Here is a 26484-nt window from a genome sequence, read left to right on the forward strand (position 1 = left end):
TTCTCCTTTTGTATCTCGTTATTTCACTTAGCATAATGTCTTCAAGGTTCATCTATGTAGTAGTATGTATCGGAATTTCAATCCTCTTTAAAGCTGTAAAATATTCCACTGTATATACTAGACTTTTCTCTGAATATATCTGGTTTCAGTTTTAATTCTGAAACTGTGTAAATATTTCATATAATTAAAAACTAAAAATTAAAGCAAGCAAACAAACAAAAAAAACCTAAAAAAAGTCGAAACATCTGAAGCTAACATTTTAACAAGCCACAAAGAGAATTTTTTTCAAGCCACTTTAAAACAATAATTTGTACAGTCTTAGATTTTTTTCCCTAAGGACAAGAAGAATCACAAAGAAATCTTAAACTGCCTTCTGCAGTACTGGTGTTAATCGCTGCATTATTTTGAAACGATTAACTATATTCTGTAGGACAGGAGTTCCTGCTGTGGTGGAATGGGAAGAGCAGTGTCTCTGGAGGGCTGTGATGCAGGTTCGATCCTCGGCCAAGCAGAGTGGGTTAAGGATCTGCTGCAGTGTAGGTGGCAACTGAGGCTTGGATCTGATCCCTGGCCAAAAAAGGAAAAGAAAAAAACCGCAAACAAAAACAAAACAAAAATACATATTCCAGGGCGCTTCCACTGTGGCTCAGCGGAAATGAATCTGACTAGTACCCATGAGAACTCAGGTTTGGATCTCTGGCCTTGCTTAGTGAGTTAAGGATCCAGTATTGCCATGAGCTGTGGTGTATGTCACAGACGTGGGTTGGATCCCATGTTGCTGTGGCTATAGTGTAGGCCAGTGGCTATATCTCCAATTCCACCCCTAGCCTGGGAACATATGCCATGGGTACAGCCTTAAAAAAAAAAAAAAAAAAAAAAAAGAAAAAAAAATATCTACATGTCCTGTAGGACAAAGTAAATAATAATGAGTTTTATCATGGTACTTTTTAAAAAACTTTAGTCATTTTTAGAGACTGTTACGATATTAACTCACTGTTCTAAAAAAAGAGTGGGGTGGGAGAAGGGGGAGAATCATACCCTACCTTTTGTTTTGTTTTGTTTTGTTTGTCTTTCTAGGGCCACACACGTGGCCTATGGCGGTTGCCAGGCTAGGGGTCCAATAGGAGCTACAGCTGCCAGCCTACACCAGAGCCACAGCAACACGGGATCCGAGCCACGTCTGCGACCTACACCACAGTTCACGGCAATGCCGGATCCTTAACCCACTGAGCGAGACCAGGAATCAAACCCAAGTCCCCATGGTTCCTTAGTCAGATTAGTTTCTGTTGTGCAACAGGGGAACTGCCATACCCTACCGTTTTTGGTATGAAGTTTATTTCACAGTTACTAAATAACTGATGAAAAAGGAAGTTCTTATTTATAGAAGAATCATAGCTAAAAAATATAAAAGGAATGACACAATAAGGATATCTTCACTTGCAAACCGCAAATGAAAGAAGGCAAAAATAACTGATTGCTACAAGTGAATCCATTGAATAATCTTTTTTTTTTTTTTTTTTTTTTTTGTCTTTTTGTCTTTTTGCCATTTCTTGGGCCGCTCCTGCGGCATATGGAGGTTCCCGGGCTAGGGGTCGAATCGGAGCTGTAGTTGCCAGCCTATGCCAGAGCCACAGTAACACAGGATCTGAGCCGCATCTGTGACCTACACCACAGCTCACGGCAACGCCGGAACCTTGACCCACTGAGCAAGGTCAGGGATCGAACCCGCAACCTCATGGTTCCTAGTCGGATTCGTTAACCACTGCGCCACGACGGGAACTCCTCATTGAATAATCTTAACCTCACTCCCTAAACAACAATATAGGACTTGTGACAGGAAAGCAGAAAAGGAGCTCCCACTGTGGCACAGTGGGTTAAGATCTGTCTGGTGTTGCTGCAGCTGAGGCATACGTCACAGCTGTGGTTCAGATTGGATCCCTAATTAGAAAACTTCCTTATGCAATGGGTGCAGCCAAAAAAAAAAAGAAAACGTAGAAAATATATACAGCATCATGAATTATTTCTGTGAAAAAAACAAAACAACATCTCAACCTGAATCTAAAGCTCTAAGAGTTCCCGTTGTGGCTCAGTGGTTAATGAACCCAACTCGCATCCATGAGGACTCGGGTTCGATTCCTGGCCTCCATCAGTGGGTTAAGGATCCAGCATTGCCATGAGCTGTGGTGTAGGTTGCAGACGCGTCTTGGATCTGGCTTTGCTGTGGCTGTGGCGTAGGCCGGGGGCTACAGCTCTGACTGGATCCTTAGACTAGGAACCTCCATATGCCACGGGTGCGGTGCTAGAAAGACACAAAGACCAAAAAAAAAAAAAAAAATACCAAAAAAAAAAAAACACCCACAAATAAAGCTCTAGACCTAGATCACAATTTATAGGAAATGGGGGAGACAGAGGGACATATTAAACAATAGCACTGTTTAGTCAACCAAATCTGAGAAGGGGGGAAATTCTTAGGGACAAACGACAGCTTTTTCAATGAATAAATAGTATGGGGAAAGGGAAATGTTTCAGCTTCAGAGATTTAAGAATCTGTCGGCATACTAAAAACTACTGAACTATATACTTTAAATGGCTGAACTGTATGATACGTGAATTAAATATCATTAAACCATTTTTTAAAATATTTAAGGAGTTCCCATTGTGGCTCAGTGCTAACAAAACTGACCAGTATCCATAAGGACATGGGTTTGATCCCTGGCCTCACGCAGGGGGTCAAGGATCTGGCATTTACTGTGGTACAATGGCAGCTACAGCTCTGATTCAACCCCTAGCCTGGGCACTTCCATATGCTGCAGGTGTGGCCCTTAAAAAAAAAAAAAATTAAGAAACCAAAATATCAACCAATAATATGTAGACCCTGTTTAGATGCTGATTGCAACAAACCAGTTGGAAAAAAAAAAAAAAAACACCTTTTTTTTTTAACCAATCTGGGAAAACTGAACTCAGACTGCAGGTCAAACAAAAATTTTAAAATGTCTGGGGGACAGTTTTTTAAGGCATTAACCCACTGTGTCCCCCTTTGCCTGGCAAAGCAATGAAGCTATTCTTTTTCCTTCACACACACTAACAATTTTTAAATTTTTTAAAATGTCTGTTAATTTGGGGGTTCAAGACAATGATATGGTGGTTAGATTTTCTTTTCTTTTTAAGGCAGCACCTGTGTCATATGCAAGTTCCCAGGCCAGGGGTCAAATCAAAGCAGCAGCTGAGGCCTACACCGCAGCTATAGCAATGCCAGATCAGAGCCACATCTGCAACCTGTGCCTCTGCTTGTGGCAACACGGGATCCTTAACCTTCTGAGAGAGGCTAGGGATCGAACCCCCAACCTCATAGACACTATGCCAAGTTCTTTTTTGTTTTTTTTTTGTCTTCTTGCCTCTTCTAGGGCCGCTCCCTTGGCATATGGAGGTTCCCAGGCTAGGAGTCTAATTGGAGCTCTAGCCCCCGGCCTACGCCAGAGCCACTGCAACACGGGATCTGAGCCACGTCTGCAACCTACACCACAGCTCATGGCAACGCCAGATCGTTAACCCACTGAGCAAGGGCAGGGACCGAACCCGCAACCTCACGGCTCCCAGTCAGATTCGTTAACCACTGCGCCACGACGGGAACTCCACTATGTCAGGTTCTTAACCGGCTGAGTCACAACAGGAACTCCATATTTGTCTCATTTATTTATTTTTCCTTTTCGCCTGCCCCATGACATATGGAGTCCTGGGCTAGGGATCAGATCCAAGCCGCAGTTGTTACCTAAGCTGCAGCTCTGGGAACGCTGGATCCTTAACCCACTGTACCAGGCCAGGTATCAAACCTGCAACCCAGTGTTCCAGAGACACCACCGATTCCATTGCATCACAGCAGGAACTGTGTTAGGTTTTTTTTTTAAAGTTCATTTTCGGAGTTCCCATCGTGGCTCAGTGGTTAACGAACCTGATTAGGAACCATGAAGTTTCGGGTTCAATCCCTGGCCTTGCTCAGTGGGTTAAGGATCCGGCGTTGCTATGGCTGTGGTGTAGGCCAACAGCTACAGTTCCGATTGGATCCCTAGCCTGGGAACCTCCATATGCCGCGGGAGCGGCCCTAAAAAGCAAAAAAGAAAAGACGAGACATTGACAACTTGCTGACACTGGGTGATAATGCATGCAGGTTACTGTACTATTATCTTGGATTTTAGGAATGCCTAAAGTTTTCCTTTTTAAGTAAAAAATAAAAGTGATACGTCACCTATCACAGAGATGCACACAGATCTCGTGGAGGGTCTGGAGAACATGCTTGAAAATTTTTATAATAAAATGTTTTGTTTTCTACAATAAAATATTTTAAAAAAAAATGAGTTCCTGTCATGATTCAGTGGAAACGAATCTGATTAGCATCCATGAGGATGAAGGTTCGAGCCATGGCCCTCGCTCAATGGGTTAAGGATCTGACGTTGCTATGGCTGCGGTATAAGCCAGCAGCTACAGCTCCTATTTGGCCCCTAGCCTGGGAACCTCCATATGCTGCAGGTGCAGTGCTAAAAATACACACACAAAATAAATAAATAAATAAATGACTTTCAGAGAAAATACCTAAAACACATTCTACCAGGGAGGGAAAAAATGTATGTTTTGGTGGTGGTGGAAGGGTGAAGGAAAAGATTTTACTTTTTATATTTTAAGTAATTCTTTTTTCACTTTACAAGGATCATGCATTACTCTTTTAATGGAAATGAATACTTGAAGATAATTAAGTAGCACATTTTGCCTGCATAATACAGAATCTTTACTAATTTCACAAAAAAATTTAAAACCATTACCTGAGGAATGTTCTGGGAGGCCATTGTTTGCAAAAGGGCCCTCAAGGCACTACTTATGGCTTCTAAGAAGTCAACATGCTTAGCAAAATCTGAAACACAAAAGTGAAATATACATGTCTTTCTCTAAGAATATTTTGTAGAAAAAGAATCAAAACAGAGCATGTTAAACTTTATTACATGCTACAAGAAGAAAAAAAAAACACTGGATATTTAAGCCCAAACGTCATTAACAGCCTCCTGCGAGCTGTACTCTCAAGTTTGAAAGATGAACCACAAATGAAGTCATCTCGATACTCCATGACATCCAGATGCTGGATTTCCATGTACCTCACACTCGAGCTGGCCTCTGAGACTGAGGTCAGCTTTATGGATTGCCATCACAATGCTGGGCAATATAGGCAGAGAGTCATCTCTCAAATCGGATCTCCTTGCCAACCCAAACCCACTGCCTGGCCAGGAAGCGTTGCTTGTGCATGGTGGGGCCACTGTCCCTCTCTGGTTTTCAAGGGCTCCCACGGTTTTCCCTGACCCACCTGCCCTTTCCCACTCTGCTCATTTCTACTCTTTTCTCATTGTCCCTTCTTCCTGTGCAGGACAGACAGAACAACAGCTATAAACAATTATGCTAGGAGTTCCCGTCGTGGCACAGTGGTTAACGAATCTGACTAGGAACCATGAAGTTGCGGGTTCTATCCTTGGCCTTGCTCAGTGGGTTAAGGATCCAGTGTTGCCGTGAGCTGTGGTGTAGGTTGCAGACGCGGCTCAGATCCCGAGTTGCTGTGGCTCTGGCGTAGGCCGGCAGCTACAGCTCTGATTAGACCCCTCGCCTGGGAACCTTCACAAGCCACAGGAGCGGCCCTAGAAAAGGCAAACAAACAAACAAAAAAACCAATTATGCAAACACAGTCATACCACAGCGTAAGGGCCATCCAGGGGACCCGCCCCTAAACCCCTTGGGTAGGAGGGGAAAGTGACTGACGTCGTGTGATAGATTATTTTTTTCCAAAAATAGCCATGACAGCATTTCCAGTTCTGCATGATCCTGCAGAACCCTGCCACTTCCCATAAAGAAGTGGCGGCTGTGTCCTCTCCCTGTGAACCCGAGTGGGACTTTGTGGCTTCTTCAACCAAGAGAACATGTGAAAGTGACAGGCTGGGTGGGAAAAGGCATGACCTCTACCTGACTCACATGTGTCTGCTCACTTCTCTCTCTCAATTCTGGCCCTTGGAACCGAGTTATGGAAGCCCAGGTCACAGGGAGAGGTCACTTGGGGGGGATGTTCCAGCTGACAGCTCCCAGAACAACACTCAGCCATGTGAGTGCACAGACCTCAGGTGATCCTGGCTCTCTGTTTTCCAGCAGAGGCCCTAGGTTAGGGTTTACTCAAAGTCAGCATTGTGGACATTTTGGGCAGATAATTCTTGGCTGTTCATGTGGGGTCCTCTGTGCACTAGGGTATTTTATTTTATTTGCTTTTTAGGGCCTCGCCTGCAGCATATGGAGGTTCCCAGGCTATGGGTCCAATCGGAGCTACAGCTGCTGGCCACGGCCACAGCAACATCATCTGAGCTGCGTCTATGACCTACACACCACAGCTTACAGCAATGCTGGATCCTTAACCCACTGAGTGAGGCCAGGGATCGAACCCACAACCTCATGGTTCCTAGTCGGATTTCCGCTGCGCCACGATGGGAATTCCTGTGCACTAGGATATTTAACAGCACGTCTGGCATCTCCTCTCTAGATACCAGCAGTAATCCCCAACGAAAAACACCTCCAGACATTGACAAAAGGCCTCTCGGGCAAAACTGCTGCTAGTTGAGAACTAGTAGCCTAGACAGTGTAAAGTAGACAAACCACCTCCACTGGCCCTGCTAAATCCCTGACCCGTAGAAATCCTTAGAAATAACACATGATTACGGCTGCTTTCAGCCACAAAGTTTTGGGGTGATTTTGTTATGCATCAAGAGACACCTTGGCTTTCTCCCCCATGCCCATGACGTTTCTAAGAATTCTGGGCTGCCTACATGACAGCGAGGCAGCTTCTGCAGATCGGGACAAGGCCTGTTATATTTTTCGGCTCTCTCATTTGCAGACATATGTTATGCACAGAGGTAGGGAATTCCTGTCAGTCTCACAGAACAGACACCAGGATACTTTAGAATCAGACAGACCTGGGACAGAATCCAGCCTGTGATATTAATGTGACCTTTCACTTTGGACTCAGCTCAAGCGTTACCTCCTCAGAAGGGCCTTTCCACACTAACTAATGCAACACCTCAGACCATTCAGCTTTTATTTTTTCCCTTCCTGGCCAAAATGACATTGTCTTTATTTATACGAGAACGCAAGTACCATTGGCACAATGGCCTTGCCTATCTTGTTCATGCCTATATCCCTTGGACAGTGCGTGGCATAAAGTAAGTGTTCAATGAATAGGGGTTAGGGATTCCTGTTGTGGCTCAGTGGGTTATGAACCTGACTAGTATCCACGAGGATGTGGGTTTGATCCTTGGCCTCAGTGAGTTAAGGATCCGGTGTTGCCACAGGCTGTGGTGTAGGTCGCAGACTCGGCTCGTATCCCACATGGTTATTATGGCTGTGTAGGCTGGCAGCTATAGCTCCGATTTGTCCCCTAGCCTGAGAACGTCAATATGCCGCAGATGTGGCCCTAAAAAGCTAAACAAACAAACTCACTATATCCCAGGTTGGGTGCTACTACCAAACTAACTGTAATGACAGAGATTGCTGCTTCTCAAAATCTAGAGAAATGGGATCCTAAATGATTTTAGAATCCATGTAATGGAGCAAATGACAAACTGACCTAATTAGAGAACTGCTAAAAATTTCTCAAAGTTTTGAAGGTCAGTATTTTAAATGAAGGAGACAAAGATATTGGTGGTTTAAACGCAAGGACCAGATTCTACTTAAAAACTTTCTCCTTTTATCTCTGATGTCAGCCACAAAAATATACATAGGGGAGTTCCCGTCGTGGCGCAGTGGTTAACGAATCCGACTAGGAACCATAAGGTTGCGGGTTCGGTCCCTGCCCTTGATCAGTGGGTTGACGATCCGGCGTTGCCGTGAGCTGTGGTGTGGGTTGCAGACACGGCTTGGATCCCGTGCTGCTGTGGCTCTGGCGTAGGCTGGCGGCTACAGCTCCGATTCGACCCCTAGCCTGGGAACCTCCATATGTCGCAGGAGCGGCCTGAAGAAATAGCAAAAAGCCAAAAAAAAAAATATATATATATATATATATACATAGGTATGTATCATACATTTGATAACTATTCAGAACTGCATTTTAGCATTAAAATTGAAACAAGGTGTACCCAACATGACTCAGCTGAAACAAATCCGACTAGTATCCATGAGGACTCAGGTTTGATCCCCGACCTCGCTCAGTGGGTTAAGGATCCAGTGTTGCCATGACTGTGGTGTAGGTCACAGACGTGGCTCGGATCTGGTATTGCTGTGGCTCTGGTATAGGCAGGCAGCTACAGCTTGGATTCGACCCCTAGCCTGGGAACCTCCATATGCCGTTGGTGCGGCCCTAAAAGACCAAAAAAAAAAAGAAAATGAAGGTTTAAACAAAAATTTTTTTTTAAATTGAAACAAGTTAAATATAGCTGTATAACCCTCAAACATTTAACTTTCAAACATGGTAACACAAAAGTTAGAGAAATGTAAGTCCACTCTCCCCACCAAATTCTCCACTAACAGTTCCCATTATCCACACAGCACTCAGAGGGTGCCATTATTTAATAAATCCCAAGTTTCCTCGTGGTCTAGTGATTAGGACTCGGCACTCTCGCCCCCTAACCACCAAACTGTTTGGAAGGACTACATTAAAATATCATCTTTTTTTTTTTTTTTTTTTTTTTTTAAATTTTCCCACTGTACAGCAAGGGGGTCAGGTTATCCTTACTAAAATATCATCTTTAAACATAAGCAATTATCTGGAGTTTCCGTCGTGGCTCAATGGAAACGAATCTGACTAGCATCCACGAGGACAGAGGTTCGATCCCTGGCCTGGCTCAGTGGGTTAAGGATCCAGCATTGCAATGAGCTGTGGTGTAGGTCGGCAGCTGCAGCTCCGATTGGACCCCTGGTCTGGGAACCTCTATATGCCGCGGATACGGCCCTAAAAACAAAAAAAACCAAAAAACAGAAGCAATTATCCTTTACCAAAAATTTCATTCTGGGGACTTTCCTTCGTGGCTTAGAGGTAAATGAACCCAACTAGGATCCATGAGGATGAGGGTTCCATCCCTGGCCTCGCTCAGTAAGTTAAGGATCCAGCGTTGCCATGAGCTGTGGTGTAGGTCGCAGACTCGGCTTGGATCCCACATTGCTACCGGCTGTGGCGTAGGCCGGCGGCCACAGCTCTGATTCGACCCCTAACCTTTGAACCTCCATATGCCACACGTATTGGCCCTAAAAAGCTGTAAAAATTTTTTAAATTAAAAATAAAAATATTTCATTCTGATAAAAAGGCTATGTCAACAATAGTTATGAAAAATTGGAATTTATTTTAACTCAAAGTGTTTAATTATACTTTCCCACAATTCAGAAACTTTCCATTATTTTTCTTAGGCTCAGCTGGTTATAGTTTTCCTATGATCCTTCCAGGCAATAAATGTGCATGCACCAGCAACCACAAATAGCCAGCTGAACTAGGAGAAACATATTGAAGTATTTTCTGCCTAGCAGAGGCACAGAATATGTGCATTTATTTCCAGTGAAATAAACTCTTCATTCTGGTTAGGGATGGGGTTGTGGCTCCTCGATCAGACACTCACTGAGAAACAAACGGCCCAGAGGAAAGTGATGGCAACTGTGGAACTAGGGCAGATGGCATTCTCTCAGGTTAAGCAGATCTTCAAAGCATCAGAGGCTTGGGGAGGTCCAGCTCACCTGGGGGCCTGGCTGTGGACTCCCCTATCTGGCCCTGCTCCCTGCAGGGAGCCCATGAAAATGGGTGAATGGGAGCAGGAGAGAGCAGTAGCAGCCCTCCCCCCTTCACCCCGCCACTGGACATCCTACTGGGCTGATGGGAGCCATCCCCCTGCCCCTTATGCCACCAGATCTCTTCAGGTTTACAAGGCTGGGGGAGAAACACAAAGCTAGTCAGCATCCGGCCAGGCCCCTCTGTACTCTAGAGCTGGCCCAGACCTGGCTTGGAATGGGTGGGGGGCTAGCGAAGCTTACAGCCCGTCTTGATGCCATGTTAGATATGTCTGGGCATGATTTCACATGCTCACACCAGCCAGAGAACATACAGCCTGAGGTCACTTGAAAACCACATCTGTTCACTGACAAATGTTGAAAAGGTTGATAGAGACAGAACGAAGCATAACTACATAGGAGTTTCTGAACACTGATTTACTTCACCTTTCAAAACTAATCTAGGACTAAAACATGCACCATTAACACAGCGCCTCTTGAGAGAGTGCGGAATAGGCGTCTCAAAGAATTGGGGGCTGACTCTGAAATGGAATGTTTACACAGAAACTTGCATTCAGTCAAAAGTGACTATACTTGGATCTTTTAAGAGTTTCAATTCTTGGAGTTCCCGTCGTGGCGCAGCGGTTAACGAATCCGACTAGGAACCACAAGGTTGCGGGTTCGGTCCCTGCCCTTGCTCAGTGGGTTAAGGATCTGGTGTTGTCGTGAACTGTGGTGTAGGTTGCAGATGTGGCTCGGATCCCGAGTTGCTGTGGCTCTGGCGTAGGCCGGTGGCTACAGCTCCGATTCAACCCCTAGCCAACTTCCATGTGCCTCGGGAGCAGCCCAAGAAATAGCAAAAAGACAAAAAAAAAAAAAGAGTTTCAATTCTTGGACTTAGTGTTGTGTCTGAGAAGGGGAAATGTGATGAGACAGCTCTCTAAGGGAGAAAACCAATTCCTATTTCCCATATTAACTCTCACTCTAGATATACAAGCCTGTTACAGTAATGTGAATTTCCCTTTACTATGTAAAATACCACTATTTCCTCTCACTCAGTCTCTGTGAATTTCATCTGAGCGCCAATAGTTTAAGGTGCTGAAACTAAATGAGATTCTACTACAGTGAACGATGACAATCTGTTAGGTCATTTAAAAAGAACAGTTGGAGTTCCCGTCGTGGCGCAGTGGTTAACGAATCCGACTAGGAACCATGAGGTTGCAGGTTCGGTCCCTGCCCTTGCTCAGTGGGTTAATGATCCGGCGTTGCCGTGAGCTGTGGTGTAGGCTGCAGATGCGGCTCGGATCCCGCGTTGCTGTGGCTCTGGCGTAGGCCGGTGGCTACAGCTCCGATTCAACCCCTAGCCTGGGAACCTCCATATGCCCCGGGAGTGGCCCAAGAAATAGCAACAACAACAACAACAACAACGACAAAAGACAAAAAAAAAAAAAAAAAAAAAAAAAACAGTTAACTCTGAGAGGGAGTTCCCGTCGTGGCTCAGTGGTTAATGAATCTGACTAGGAACCATGAAGTTGCAGGTTCAGTCCCTGGCCTTGCTCAGTGGGTTAAAGATCCGGCATTGCTGTGAGCTGTGGTGTAGGTTGCAGATGAGGCTCAGATCTGGTGTTGCTGTGGCTGTGGTGTAGGACAGCAGCTGCAGCTCCATTTCAACCCCCATAGCCTGGGAACTTCCATATGCTGCAGGTGCAGCCCTAAAAAGCAAAAAAAAAAAAAAGTTAACTTTGCACAGTATCCCTCTAGGTTTCTGTGTATAAAGGAAATTAATCCACATCAGAGACCTGCAACCTAGAGGTTCAGCTTTTACCATGCTAAGGTGTTTTAAGAAAGACATGTGTTAGAAAAAAAGCCAAGGTATAGAATTGTATGGTAAGTCATTTGTCTTAAAAACACACAACCATACATAGTTTCATATCAAGAATCTCTCTGGCAGAATACACAAGAAACTGGCCACAGTGACCTATTCCGGGAGAGGAACTGGGTGATGTGAGAAAAAGGAGGGAGGCTTTCCACTTCACATGCTCTCAAGACTTGTGAATTCTGTCACAGACTTGTATTACCCAATCAAATATAAACCAAATGGTTTTATTTTTTATTTTTTTTTTTTATTTTTTTTGCTATTTCTTGGGCCGCTCCCATGGCATATGGAGGTTCCCAGGCTAGGGGTCGAATCAGAGCTATAGTCTCCGGCCTACGCCAGAGCCACAGCAACATGGGATCTGAGCCGCATCTGCAACCTACACCACACCTCACGACAATGCCGGATCATTAACCCACCGAGCAAGTGCAGGGACCGAACCCGCAACCTTATGGTTCCTAGTCAGATTCGTTAACCACTGCGCCACGACAGGAACTCCCCAAATGGTTTTGCATTTAAGACGAAAACTAAAGGAGGTCCTGTCATGGCTCAGTGGTTAACAAACCCGACTAGTATCCATGAGGACTTGGGTTTGATCCCTGGCCTTGCTCATTGGGTTAAGGATCTGGCACTGCCGTAAGCTGTGATGTAGGTCACCGATGTGGCTCGGATCCCGAGTTGCTGTGGCTAGGGCAAACAGTGGCAGCTGTGGCTCCGATTCAAACCCTAGCCTAGGAATTTCCACATGCCATAGGTGTGGCGCTAAAAAAAAAAAAGAAAACTAAAGAATAGAAAAGGACCTACATATCTTAATGAAGCCTAATCTTTATGATTCAGCCTTACTGGTCCTGACATAAGTGGATGCAAGCAATTTTTTTTTAAAAACTGGTTGGCTGCACCCATGGCATGCGGGCTGCACCCATGGCATGCGGAAGTTCCTGGGCCAGGGGTGGAACCAGTGCCGTAGCAGTGACAACGCTGCGGAGTGAGGCAGTAGGCCACCAGGGAAGTCCCAAGCATTTAAAAAAAAAAAAAAAAAGAAAAATATAACCCACGGGCTTCGGTGCATACCTTGTTTTGACTGATTATCACTGGCAGCCATAAATATACGACCCATTAACTGGGAAAGGACTCTGCAGGTTGGATGAGCAACAGTGCACAAACTCCAAGTTCCTAGCTCTTCAAGATGCTGTTCCATCTGAGTAGTTTTCCACAATAAGGCCTAAATATTTACCTGGTTGAGAAAAAAGCAGTTGTGACAAGTGCTGGGCAAGTGTCTGAAGGGCTGCAGGTCCTCCCAGATGCTCCACATCCAGGAGGGACACCAGGCTCTGGAGACACACGAGGGCTCTGCACTGGATGGTGCTCATCCTGGAGAGGAAGACAGAGATCGCTGTCTGTTCCTATCAGTCACCCAGCAGAAGTCAGCACTGACTTTGAACCTGAGCTTCAGGTTCTGACAGGGACTATCTCTAAGCCGAAGGAGGTCTATGGCAGTTAGCAATACTCTCAAGGCGGACTGTTCATCCTCTGGGGCCTTGTGAGCACTCAAGGCCACAGGGGCACAGCCCATTTATGAGTCATACGGCACCTGCTTGAGAAAAATTCTATGCATGGCAGTATCTTTACAACTATTTTTAATTGTGAAATATGGCAGCCATCCAGTAAAGGGCTCAACAAATATACAAAGCTTAACAGTTTATAAAGCAAACACCTATGCACCCAGATGAGAAATAAATGCTGCTACCGCCCTCACAGCCCAACTTCTCTTCTCCATCATGCCCCCACCTCCGTGACTCCTAAAGGTCACCTCTTTATGGACTTTTCTGGCAAATGTTTCCTTGTTTTTCCTTCTTTCTTGGCTTTTTAGGGCCACACTCACAGCATGTGGAGGTTCCTAGGCTAGGGGTCCAATCGGAGCTGTAGCCACCAGCCTACACCACAGCCACAGCAACGCCAGATCCAAGCCACATTTGCGACGTACACCACAGCTCAGCTCACGGCAATGGGGGACCCTTAACCCACCGACTGCGGCCAGGGATCGAACCCGAGACCTCACAGTTATTAGTCAGGTTCACTTCCATTGAGCCACAACGGGAATTCCTTCCTTGTTTTTCTTTATAAGTTTACCTTCTAGGAATACTCCCCTAAAGAAAACAGTTGAATGTTACCTGCTTTTGAACTCTGTAAAAATTGCATCACAGTATTTTTCTTTTGTACATCTCTTTTTTTTTTCTTGGCTCATAACTGTAAGTTTCATCCATGTTATGAGTCGCTCTGGCTCAGATTCTTTTTTTTCTTCTTCTTTTTTTTTTTTTTTGGTCTTTTTGCCATTTCTTGAACCATTCCCTCAGCATATGGAGGTTCCCAGGCTAGGGGTTGAATCGGAGCTGTAGCCACCACCTACGCCAGAGCCACAGCAACTCGGGATCCGAGCCACGTCTGCAACCTACACCACAGCTCATGGCAACACCAGATCCTTAACCCACTGAGCAAGGCCAGGGATCGAACCCACAACCTCATGGTTCCTAGTCAGATTCGTTAACCACTGAGCCACGACGGGAACTCCTTTTTTCTCTTCTTTTTAGGGCTGCACCCACAGCATATGGAAGTTCCTGAGCTAGGGGCATAATGCAAGCTACAGAGGCTGGCCTACACCATAGCCCCAGCAACACCGGATCCAAGGGGCACCTGTGACCTATGCTATAGCTCACGGCAAATACAGGATCCTTGACCTGCTGAACCAGGCCAGGGATCGAACCCACATCCTCAGAGAGAGAATGTCAGTCCTTAACCTGCTGAGCCACAACAGGAACTCCTCAGATTCTTTTTATTGTTGTATGTATTCTACTGTATGGCTAAGTCAATTTTACCCGTTCTGCCAGTGACAGACAACTTGGTTGTTTTCAAGTTGGGGCAACTTGCTATGCACGTTCTCCACACATATGCACACAATTCTCTAGGGGAACCTACACAGGAATAGAACCCCTGAATCCAGGGGAAATCAGCAGCTTTTATTTCACAGTCTGGGGTTTCATATAATAACATAGTGACAAATGGTTTTCAAAATAGAAACATTCTTACTTTCTAATCAAAGGTTTCCAAGTGGGGTTCCTAGAACACAGGTCAACTGCAGCGCTATTTGGAAAGGCAGTTTTGTCAAAAATCTAAATTAAAAAGAAAAAAAAGACAGTTAAGCAAAGGTTAAAGGCCATTTTTTACGCATGATTCCTTTATAAAATCCCAACATAGGACTTCTGAGTGAGAGGGTAAGGCTTGATAAAGATATACTTCAGACTACTTTCAGTGCTGGGGGGGGTTATTTTTTAATTTTTTTTGCTTTTTAGGGCTGCACCCGTGGCATGTGGAAGTTTCCAGGCTAGGGGTTGAATCAGAGCTGTAGCTGCTGGCCTACACCATAGCCATAGCAATGACAGATCCGAGCCTCATCTGCAACCTACACCCCAGCTCACGGCAACACCGGATCCTCAACCCACTGAGTGAGGCCAGGGATGGACCCCGCATCTTCATGGATACCAGTCGGATTCATCTCCACTGCACCCCAATGGGAACCCCCCCTGCCCCCCCCCGTGCTCTTTTTTCGCGTCCCAGATCTTCCAATGACCTACACCTGTGTGCTGTTTTGCACACAAGACGAACAGCTTTCTTATGGAGGCTTTGCCACGCTCCAGAATGAGCCCAGACTGCAAAGAGCTCACCTTCTTTGGGATGAGGTGGTTGGTGAGAGCGGTGTGCACCTCATGGGAGAGGCAGAGGGGAGACAGCAGCTGCCCCCCGCACTCGCTGAAGGAGCTCTCCATGAACGCATCGCTTTCGTCGCTGCTGGAAAGCTCTTCCCATTCGTCGTCAGTGGGGTCTGGGAAGAGTGCGAATCACACGGAACTGGAATCTTTAAGATCATCCTCATGGAAGCTGCCCTCCCAGCCCCGGGGAGGGTATCTCAGTGTGAACTGGGCACAAACCTTCACTGCAGCACATGTTGACAATAATTTCCAGAGCCGTCTGCTGCGCTGTCAGCAGGGCTATGGTCTCTCTCAGCTCCTTGTCGGTGGGCTGGAAAAAAAACAACAGGTAACAACCAACGCTCAAATGTTTGGGAAAATATGTTCATGTGACTGTCCTTGGTGAAAGCCAACTAAACGGCATCTGCACTTGGAATTCTCAACTGAACTCACCCTCAAACTTAATCTGATGTGTTAAGAAGCGACTCACCATACTAAGATTGGAACAAGAGTTCATTTCACGCAGCTGACACTTCCACACAACAAACATGCTCTCAGGCACTTAGATATCTTCCTGGAAAAGCCTGCATTGACAAGAATTACTGGAGTTCCCGTCATGGAGCAGTGGTTAACGAATCACTAGGAACCATGAGGTTGTGGGTTCGAGTCCTGGCCTTGCTCAGTGGGTTAAGGATCTGGCGTTGCTGTGAGCTGGGGTGTATACTGCAGACACAGCTCGGATCCCATGTTGCTGTGGCTGTGGTTTAGGCCAGTGGCTACAGCTCCGATTAGACCCCTAGCCTGGGAACCTCCATATGCCACAGGAGCGGCCCTGGAAATGGCAAAAAGACACACACACAAAAAAGAATTACTAACAGGCCCTTAGACAATCAAGAGAACTTGGCTAAAGAGCAGACAGCCTTGCTGCTGCCTGGCTTCTATGAAGACTGCAATAAAGCATTTCTTTAAGACTCAAGAAAGAGCGGGATGGAGGGGAGAGGGTGGTTCCCTGGTGGCTCAGCTGGTTAAGGATCTGGCTTGTCACTGCAGGGGCTTGGGTCACTGCTGTGGTGCAGATTCAATCCCTGGCCCAGGAATTTCCATATGCTTCGGGTGCAAGCAAAAAAAAAAAAAAAGGGAGACCTGTTCTTCTGGAAATAAATAATATGAAATTAATTTATCAATTAACCTTCTCAAAATGAGTTGTATAAATTTACATGACCTTAATTCTCAAGTCACCTATGAAAAGTGAAATAGCTATACTGATATTCCAAGAGTGCATAAGCTAAAAATAATGTATATTTTGTTGTGTTTCTCAATTTCAACAGTTTTCTAATTGTCTTTTAAATAAATGGCTGTACAATACTCTATTAAGTAGATGCATTATAATTTATTAACCATTTCACTAGTGTGGAGTATTTCCCCTCATTTGGCTATCTTATTTCCTCAGATTTACTGGGTCAAAGGTTAAAAACACATCTATAAGAGTTTCGGTCATGGCTCAGCAGAAACAAAATCTGACTAGTATCCACAAGGACACAGGTTCAATCCCTGGCCTCAGTCAGTGGGTTGGGGATCCGGCATTACTGTGAGCTGTGGTTTAGCTCACAGATGTGGCTCGGATCTGGCCTGGCTGTGGCTGTGGTGTAAGCCAGCAGCTGCAGCTCCAACTGGACCCCTAACCTGGGAACCTCCACATGCTGTGGGTTCAGTTCTAAAAGGACAAAAATAAATAAATAAATAAATAAAAACCACATGTATAGATCTTGTGACATATTCCTGTCCTTCTTTCCACGATGTTCCTACTCATTTATGATCCTCCAGCAACTTCTTTGTGCAACAACTTAACTACATTTTAACTACAATTTTGTCTTTTTTTTGGCCTATGTGGTACAATTTAACTACTATATATATTTTTTTTTCTTTTTTCTTTTTCTTTTTTTTTTTTTTTTTTTTGATTTTAGGGCTGTACCTGCAGCATATGGAGGTTACAGGCTAGGGGTCCAGAGCTGTAGCTACTGGCCTAACCACAGCCACAGCAATGAGTGATCTGAGCCCTGTCTGTGACTTACACCACAGCTCATGGCAACACCGGATCCCTTAACCCAAATGAGTGAGGCCAGGGATTGAACCTGCATCCTCATGGATGCTAGTCAGATTCCTTTCCTCTGAGCCATGACGGGAACTCCTTAACTACAATTTTGAACCACATTCTTAAAAAACAAACAAACAAAAAAGCAGATTGCTAATTGAGTAATTAGATGTAGCTTAGGATCCATGTATTTACACTCCCGTTACTGCTGGCACGAATACATCTAAAATTTCTTCCTCTTTGCTTTCTGTCTGCTACGTTACTCAACTAAACACAGCTTAGAGGAAATGCAACGCTAAATAAAACATGCCGTTGCTGGGCCCTCAGCCACAGAACGCGTGTGAAGATCCAGCTTAGAAGAACTCGGAAATTAAGTTCCACTTCTCTACCGGACTTTCCTGCTGAGAACATTGCCCTGCTTCTTCTTGTTCTCAAATTGACAGGAAGAACCAATCTAGAGGAAATGTTAGGATATCTGATGTTTGCTTCAGAATATTCAACAGTGAGGGGCGAGGGGGTAGGGAAAGAGATGAAATAAAACAGACCGTGGGGAGTTTTGGTTGTGGCTCAGTGATAATGAACCTGACTAGGATCCATGAGGACGTGGGTTTGATCCCTGGCCTCTCTCAGTGGGTTAAAGATCTGGCGTTGCCTTTTAAGCTATGCTGTGGGTCGCAGACTCTGCTCGGATCCCACATTACTGCGGCCGTGGTGTAAGCCGGCAGCTGCAGCTCCAATTCGACCCCTAGCCTGGGAAACTTCCCCATGCCGCATAGGAGGCCCTAAAAAGCAAAACAAACAAACAAACAAAAAAACAGACTGTGATTTGATAATTGATAACTGTGGAAACTGAGTAGGAGTGTTCTACTTCTCGCTGTAGCAGCAACAACTTGGGTTGGTTTTCTATAGATTTGTGATCATACCTTCTTAAGTTAAATGATGCAATGAAAGGCTTTGATTCTAAAGGACCTCTGCACAAACCACTGGGCATTGTGAGAGACCAGAGCTCCCTGACGATAAATCTGTATTCCTGGCACACAGCAACACGATGCCTAGCACCCTACTGGCATTTAAACACTGGCTGCCTGACCAGCATGTTAATTATCCAGTCTACTCATCTACGATAGACTGTAAAAGGCAGGGTTTTGTTATAAGGAAAAGCCAAATTTTTCTTCTCTTTCTTTTTTGGTCTCTCTCTTTTTTTTTTTTTTTTTTTTTTTTTTTTAGGGCTGCACCCTCAGCATATGGAAATTCCCAGCGAGGGGCCTAATTGGAGCTGTACCTGCCAGCCACAGCCACAGCAGCTTGGGATCCGACCTGCATCTTCGACCTACACCACAGCTCACAGCAATGCCAGATCCTTAACCCACTGAGCAAGGCCAGGGATTGAACCTGAGTCCTCACAGATACTAGTGGGGTTTGTTACTGCTCAGACATGATTGGAACTCCTGACAAAACACTGCATTTTTCTAAGCACCATAATTCTAAGCAATACTCAGGAAAGTGAATCTCTAAATGACACTTAGGGAGTTCCCATCGTAGCTCAGTGGTTAACAAATCCAACTAGGAACCATGAGGTTGTGGGTTCGATCCCTGGCCTCGCTCAGTGGGTTAAGGATCGGGTGTTGCTGTGAGCTGTGGCACAGGCCAGCGGCTACAGCTCTGGGAACATCCATGTGCCGCGGGTGCAGCCCTAAAAAGACAAAAAAAAAGACTACATGACACTTAAACATTGATCCTTTTATACAGTGGCACTTCATCTTGGTGGACTCGGATCTCCATCCCCACACACTCCCTTTAGGGTCTCTGGCAGCAAGACTGGCGATGGGGAAGCCGGCAGGAGTGCTGGTCCCCCGACTGGAATTTCCACTTCTACCCAGATGAGAGTTTGAGAGTTCGTGGTGGGGAAGGAGTATGCATGCATCCATCACGATAAGGTAACCTGGGCAGCATGATGCTGGCACCTGCAGACGAGCCGCCAAGCCCCGCTCTGTCACGCCTGAAGTTCCACCTGTGGGCCTCAGATTTGTAACTTACTCCATGGGGCAAACGAGGAGATGCTGCTGGGGTTCCTGATAAACACCCTTTGGGATGACAAGACACAGAGCTATTATGCCTTTGTCTCTCTTGCTTGACGGATTTTAAACTCTACCCAGTCTAACTCAGATGCACAAGAGAGACAAGGAGTAAATTTGGGGTTTAAACATGTGTCCCTTCCACCAAAAGGGGGGATATGATTTTTAAGATGGTTTATGATTTGCAAACAACTCATGGTCTTTTCAGTTTTCCATTCGCCCCAGCACTTAACACAATGCTCTGTGCCTAACAGACATTCACAGGGATTGAGAAAGCAGTTATTTTTTTCTTTTCTTTCTTTTTAGGGCTGTGCCTGCAGCATATGGAACCTCCCGGGCTAAGGGCTAAATTGGAGCTATAGCTCCCGGCCTACGCTACGGCCACAGCAACGCTGGATCCAAGCCGCATCTACCACCTACACTGCAGCTTGTGGCAACACTGGATCCTTAACACAGTGATTGAGCCCAGGCACTGAACCCACATCCTCAAGGACACCTTGTCGGTTTTTTTTTTTGTCTTTGTATAGGGCTGCACCCATGGCATATGGAACTTCGCCGGCTAGGGGTTGAAATGGAGCTACAGCTGCTGACCTAGGCCACAGCCACAGCAACTCGGGATCCAAGCCATGTCTGCGACCTACACCAAAGCTCAGAGCAACGCCAGATCCTTAACCCACTGAGTGAGGCCAGAGACCGAACCCTCGGCCTCATGAATACCAGTCAGGTTGATTAACCACTGAGCCACAATGGGAACTCCAAGAAGACAGCTGTTTTTTTTTTTTTTTTTTTTTGGCTTTTTAGGGCTGCACACGCGGCATATGGAGGTTCCCAGGCTAGGGGTCTAATTGGAGCTGTAACTGCCGGCCTACACCAGAGCCACAGCAACTCCAGATCTGAGCCGCGTCTGCGACCTGCACCACAGCTCACAGCAACGCCGGATCCTTAACCCACTGAGCAAGGCCAGGGATTGAACCTGCAACCTCATGGTTCCTAGTCAGATTCGTTTCCGCTGCGCCATGATGGGAACTCCAGGAAGGTACTTCTTAACTACAACAGGTGATTGCTTTAAAACACCACCAATTCAGCTTCACAAGTCTTCATGAATGTAGGAAAGCAGCATACTTTATGCCCATTAAGAATTCTCTGGAGTTCCCGTCGTGGCGCAGTGGTTAACGAATCCGACTAGGAACCATGAGGTCTTGGGTTCGGTCCCTGCCCTTGCTCAGTGGGTTAACGATCTGGTGTTGCCGTGAGCTGTGGTGTAGGTTGCAGACGCGGCTCGGATCCCAAGTTGCTGTGGCTGTGGTTTAGGCCAGTGGCTACAGCTCCGATTAGACCCCTAGCCTGGGAACCTCCATATGCCGCGGGAGCGGCCCAAAGAAATAGCAAAAAGACCAAAAAAAAAAAAAAAAAAAAAAAAAGAATTCTCTAAAAATACAGTGAGGTCCTACTGTACAGCACAGGGAACTATATTCAGTCTCTTGAGAGAGACCGTGATGGAAGATAATATAAGAAAGGGAATGCAGGAGTTCAATAAAAAGAAAATTCTTTAAAAATAAATCTATCAAAGCTCTAAGACACTGAATCAAAACACTTCCCAGTTTCAGTTCATGGTACATGAAATCAGGACAGGCCACGTGTGAGATGGCAGGAAGTATGTGGATATTACTAGGGTTCTCTAGTTCATGCTTCATCATCTTTCTTCAGAATGACTTCAGCAGCCTCCTGACTGGTCTTAGTGTGTCCAACCCCCTTAAACAACACTAACCTGCTCTCACCATGTAGTGTCTTACCCTGTTGGTACGACAGCTCAGGTGTTCTGCCCGCAAAGCCTTTTCTGAGAGCCTCGTCCTTTCCTCTCCCACCAGGGCTCAGGCAGGTGTACACTCCCTTAGAAGTCTGTGCACAGCTCTAGCCTGATTTTAGCACAGGCATTAGAGGAAATTATAATTACATGTCTATCCTCTCAAGATGGAAAAAGTCCCTGAAGATAGGAAACATGTCTTTTTGGGGGGTGGGGTGGGGCCGCACGAGCACCATATAGACGTTCCTAGGCTATGGGTCAAATTGGAGCTACAGCTGCTGGCCTACACCACAGATCTGAACCACATCTGTGACCTACACCATAGCTCATGGCAATGCGGGATCCTTAACGTGCTGAGCGGGGCCAGGGATCAAACCCACATCCTCATGGATACTAGCTGGGTTCATTATTGCTGAGCCACAACAGGAGCTCCAGGAAATAGGTCTTCATCATCTTTCTACCACCAGCATCTGGCACAGTGCCTGGCACACATGTAAGCACAGAAAACAGGCACCTGGATGAAATAAAGGCCAACTCACCATGGTCCTCCCTGCTTTCCTGCCTCTACTTGCTCTCCTCCTCGGAGGGAAATGTTTTCCCAAAGTATGGCTCTGGCTCTGCTGACAGGCTCAGCTGAAATGTTTCCTGCACCCAAAGAGCGCCCACCTCAGCCCACTATCACACCCACTAGCACAAGAAAGCAACAATCACCCAGCCTGTAAAAACTACAACCATCATTAATCCTCACAGTTGCCCAAACTCCTCTGCTCAGCAGTGGTGGCTAAACCAAAGTCTGGCTTGCAACTCTGGTAAGGCTAAACACTAAGATAAAAGAGACACGAATGCGGGGCACAGTCCAAGCAAAGTAAAAATTCCTTTAGTCTGAAGATAGTAACTGGGAGAGAGTAACTGAAGTTGGGAGATGTAAGAGTTAGGAAGACAATCGCACATTTCTGAAGTATTCTGAAAGTACTGGTCTACCCTATACATACATATATTCTTTGTGTCCTTTTAGGGTCGCACCCGTGGCATATGAAGTTCCCAGGCTAGGGGTCAAATTGGAGCTGCAGCTGCAGGCTTATACCACAGCCACAGCAACATGGGATCCAGGCCATATCTGTGACCTACGCTGCAGCTTGCAGCCAACACCAGATCCCCAACTCACTGAGCGAGGCCAGGAACCACACCCATGTCCTCATGGATACTACTCAGGTTTATTACCGCTGAACCACAAGAGGAACTCCTTAAGGGATTATTTTTTTTTTTTTTTTAACCCTTTGGGAGATTTCTGATGTTATAATCAGAGTTAATGGGAAAACATGACTGTCTTTACTGAAATTCGCTTAATAATCAATTCTGCTGCACCATTTTCCTACAAAGCGTAGGATACCCACAGAACGAAAATGGCTGTATTAACCATGTTTGAAAGCATCAATTGGACTTACTGGAAGTAAATCTGAAATGAAAGTTTTCCTTCGGACTTTCCTTTTATGGGGAATTTCTTCCATTTCATCATCTTCAATCAGGTCATCCCCGTTAGTGCTCTGTGACGTCTCCTCCGTCTCTGCTGCAGTTTTTAACCTGTGCGCTTCGGCCTCCTTCATCTGAATGACCGTTTCACCAGCATCCATTTCCAGAACTTCCGATAAGATCTTTAGTATGGCATTTATGATTTCAGCCTGACTTTTGGATGGAATAATGTCCTTTAGATTCCAAATGGTGCCTGGGCGGGGGCAGGAGAAATGAGCATAAAGATAATGAAAATTGACAGTGAAATCACTTATGAAATAGTTTCCATGGGATCGATTCTTTAAGCTAAAGCCTAATTTCTTCTTTTTTTTTTTTTTATTTTGGTCTTTTTGCCTTTTCTAGGGCTGCACTCGTGGCATATGGAGGTTCTCAGGCTAGGGGTGGAATCGGAGCTGTAGCCGCTGGCCTACACCACAGACACAGCAATGCAGGATCCAAGCGGTGTCTGCAACCTACACCACAGCTCACGGCAACGCCAGATCCTTAATCCACTGAGCAAGGCCAGGGACTGAACCCGCGACCTCATGGTTCCTAGTCGGATTCGTTAAACACTGAGCCACGATGGGAACTCCACTAAAGCATAATTTCAAAAAATCTGGATCCCACTGCCTTTGTTCAATCTTTATTAAATATCAGACAGCTCTGCACAGAAGCAACTCTCCCGTGATTACAGTCCTGCACAATCATCTTGCTGTCCTGGCACACAATGCCTCGCTCTGCTACACCGCAGAGCAACAGACCAAGAGAAACCGCATCAAGTTTCTTTGAACATGACAAATTAAGTGGCCTTGGTTTCTTTCATTTTAACCTGGGCTGCTCTCCTAAGCAGCTTCTTCTATTTCAAGAGTGGACTGGAATGTCCTAAAACTCCATGGTCTCATAGAAAAGCCAGGGAACAGGTTCTTGTTTTTCTGTTTATGAAACTAGAATAGTTAAAGAAAAGTAGTTAAAGACTATTTTAAAAATGTGACTGTTGGAGTTTCCTTCGTGGCTCAGGGGAAACGAATCTGACTAGCATCCATAAGGACACAGGTTCAATCCCTGGCCTCGCACAGTGGGTTAAGGATCCGGCATTGCTGTGAGCTGTGGTACCAAAAAATTAAAAATTAAAAATAAAAATGGGACTTTTAAAGAGTTCCTGCTGCAGCAAAGTGGGTTAAGAATCCGACTGAAGTGGTTCGGGTTACTATGGAGGTACGGGTTTGATCCCTGGCCTAGCAGAGTGGGTTAAAGGATCTGGCATCATAGCTGTAGACTGGATTCAGCCCCTGGCCTGGAAACTTCCATATGCTGCAGGAGCAGCCATAAAAATTTTTTAAAAAGGAATTCTCATTGTGGCTCAACAGGTTAAGAACCCAACTAGTACCCATGAGGATGTGGGTTCAATCCTTGGCCTCAATCAGTGGGTTAAGAATCTATTGTTGCTGCAAGCTGTGGTGTGGGTCCCAGATGCAGCTTAGATCTGGCATTGCCATGGCTGTGGTGTAGGCTAGCAGCTGCAGCTCCAATTCAACCCTTAATCTGAGAACTTCCATATGCCTCGAGTGAAGCCCTAATAAGAAAAAAACAAAAAACTTTTTTTTAATTTTAAAAAGTGACTGTTAAAATGAAAGCAAGGATCACGGAGTTCCCGTCGTGGCGCGGTGGTTAACGAATCCGACTAGGAACCATGAGGTTGCGGGTTCGGTCCCTGCCCTTGCTCAGTGGGTTAACGATCCGGCGTTGCCGTGAGCTGTGGTGTAGGTTGCAGATGCGGCTCGGATCCCGCGTTGCTGTGGCTCTGGCGTGGGCCGGTGGCTACAGCTCCAATTCAACCCCTAGCCTGGGAACCTCCATATGCCGCGGGAGTGGCCCAAGAAATAGCAACAACAACAACAACAAAAAAGACAAAAAGACAAAAAGACAAAAAAAAAAAAAAAAAAAAAAAAAAAAAAATGAAAGCAAGGATCAGATAGATATTTGTAGACCCGTATTCACGGCAGCATTGTCCAACAGCCAAAAGGTGGGAGCAACACAAGTGTCCATCCATGGATGAATGGGTAACCAAAATGTCATTTGGGCTTTTTTTTTTTTTTTTTTTTTTGTCTTTTTGGGGCCATGCCTGCAGCACATGGCAGTTCCCAGGCTAGGGGTCAAATCGGAGCTGTAGCTGCAGGCCTACACCACAGCTCATGGCAACAGTGGATCCTTAACCCACTGAGCGAGGTCAGGGATTAAACCCACATCCACATGGATGCTAGTCAGATTCGTTTCCCCTGAGCCACGATGGGAACTCCCAAAATGTCATCTATATGTATACACAGTGGAATATTATTCATCCTTAAAAAGGAAGGAAATTCTAGGAGTTACTGCTGTGATGCAATGGGTTCGGTGGCATCTTGGTAGCCCTGGGATGCAGGTTCAATCCCCATCCCACTACAGTGGGTTAAGGACCCAGTGTTGCCATACCTACAGCTTGGACTGCAGCCGTGGCTTGGATCTTATCCCTGGCCTGTCAACTCTACATGCCAAAAGGTGGTCAAAAAAGAAATTAGAAAAAGGGAGTTCCCATTGTGGCACAGCGGAAATGAATTAGACTAGGATTCATGAGGTTACGGGGTTTGACCCCTGGCCTCACTCAGTGGGTTAAGGATCTGGCATTGCCGTGAGGTGTGGTGTAGCCTGGCAGCTGTAGCTCCGATTGGACCCCTAGCATGGGAACCTCAGTATGCCACAGATGCAGCCCTAAAAAAAAAAAAAAAAAAAAAAAGGACAAAAGACCAAAACAAAAAGTGGGAAGGAAATTCTGTCATGTGCTACCACATGGATGAAAGTTTTATTATGCTAAATGAAAGAAGCCAGTCACTAAAAGAAAAATACTATATGATTCCACTTATATGAGGCACCTAGAGTCATCAAATGCATTGAGAGAGAAAGGAGAATAGCATTTTGGGGAGCATAGAGGAGGGAGAAAAGGGGGGTTGTTTTAATGGGTATGGAGTTTCGGTTGTGGAAGGTGAAAAGTGCTCTGGATGAAGGATAATATGAGAAAAAGAATGTATGTATTTGTATGACTGGGTCACTTTGCTGTAAGCCAAAAATTGGCACACAACACTGTAAATCAACTATACCTCAATAAAAAATTTTTAAGGAGTTCCTGTTGTTGTGTAGTGGAAACAAATTCAATTAGTATCCATGAGGATACGGGTTCAATCCCTGGTCTTGCTCAGTGGGTTAAAGATCTGGCGTTGCCATGAGCTATGGTGTAGGTAGTTGAAGTGGCTCGGATCCGTGTGGCTGTGGTGTAGGCCAGCAGCAGCAGCTCCAATTTGACCCCTAGCCTTGGAACTTCCACAGGCCACAGGTGTGGCCCTAAAAAAAAAAAAAGCAAAAAAAAATTTTTTTTAAAGAGAAAAAAAGCACTCTGGAGATTGGTCATACAACAATGTGAACATACTCCACACCACTAAACTATACACTTAAAAATGGTTACAATGGTAAAATTTATGTTATGTGTATTTTACCAGTTTAGGAGGGGGGAAAAAAAAAAACCAAACTCCTCTTAAGATAAATCCCTCCAAGACTAAAGGGCAAGAGGAAAATACAAAATAAATTACTATTAC

General features: G+C 45.4%; 1 protein-coding gene across 15 annotated transcripts in view; it reads right to left on the reverse strand.

Annotated features, from left to right (window-relative positions):
- The window catches only part of HEATR3 (HEAT repeat containing 3), a 51084-nt gene that overhangs the window by 12217 nt on the left and 12383 nt on the right, over positions 1 to 26484 (reverse strand). For 10 of the 15 annotated variants that reach the window (XR_014805926.1, XR_014805930.1, XR_014805931.1 and 7 more), the window contains 6 exons: positions 22798 to 23075; positions 15622 to 15712; positions 15358 to 15515; positions 14723 to 14805; positions 12873 to 13009; positions 4815 to 4903 (listed from right to left, as the gene is read on the reverse strand). Coding sequence is in view for 3 of the 15 variants with exons in the window: in XM_021094219.2 (XP_020949878.1) it covers positions 4815 to 4903; positions 12873 to 13009; positions 14723 to 14805; positions 15358 to 15515; positions 15622 to 15712; positions 22798 to 23075 (836 nt within the window). In the remaining 12 variants the exon portion in view is untranslated. Of the gene's footprint in view, positions 1 to 4814; positions 4904 to 10185; positions 11103 to 12208; positions 13010 to 14722; positions 14806 to 15357; positions 15516 to 15621; positions 15713 to 22797; positions 23076 to 26484 lie in introns of those variants that run through there. The other 5 variants (XR_014805936.1, XR_014805935.1, XR_014805934.1 and 2 more) reach the window with 5 other exon arrangements.

This window comes from Sus scrofa, chromosome 6, assembly GCF_054392235.1.
Source record: "Sus scrofa isolate SSC_HxYL_T2T_F1_AM1 chromosome 6, Sscrofa_HxYL_maternal_Yorkshire_Landrace_v2.0, whole genome shotgun sequence".
NCBI lineage: Eukaryota > Metazoa > Chordata > Mammalia > Artiodactyla > Suidae > Sus > Sus scrofa.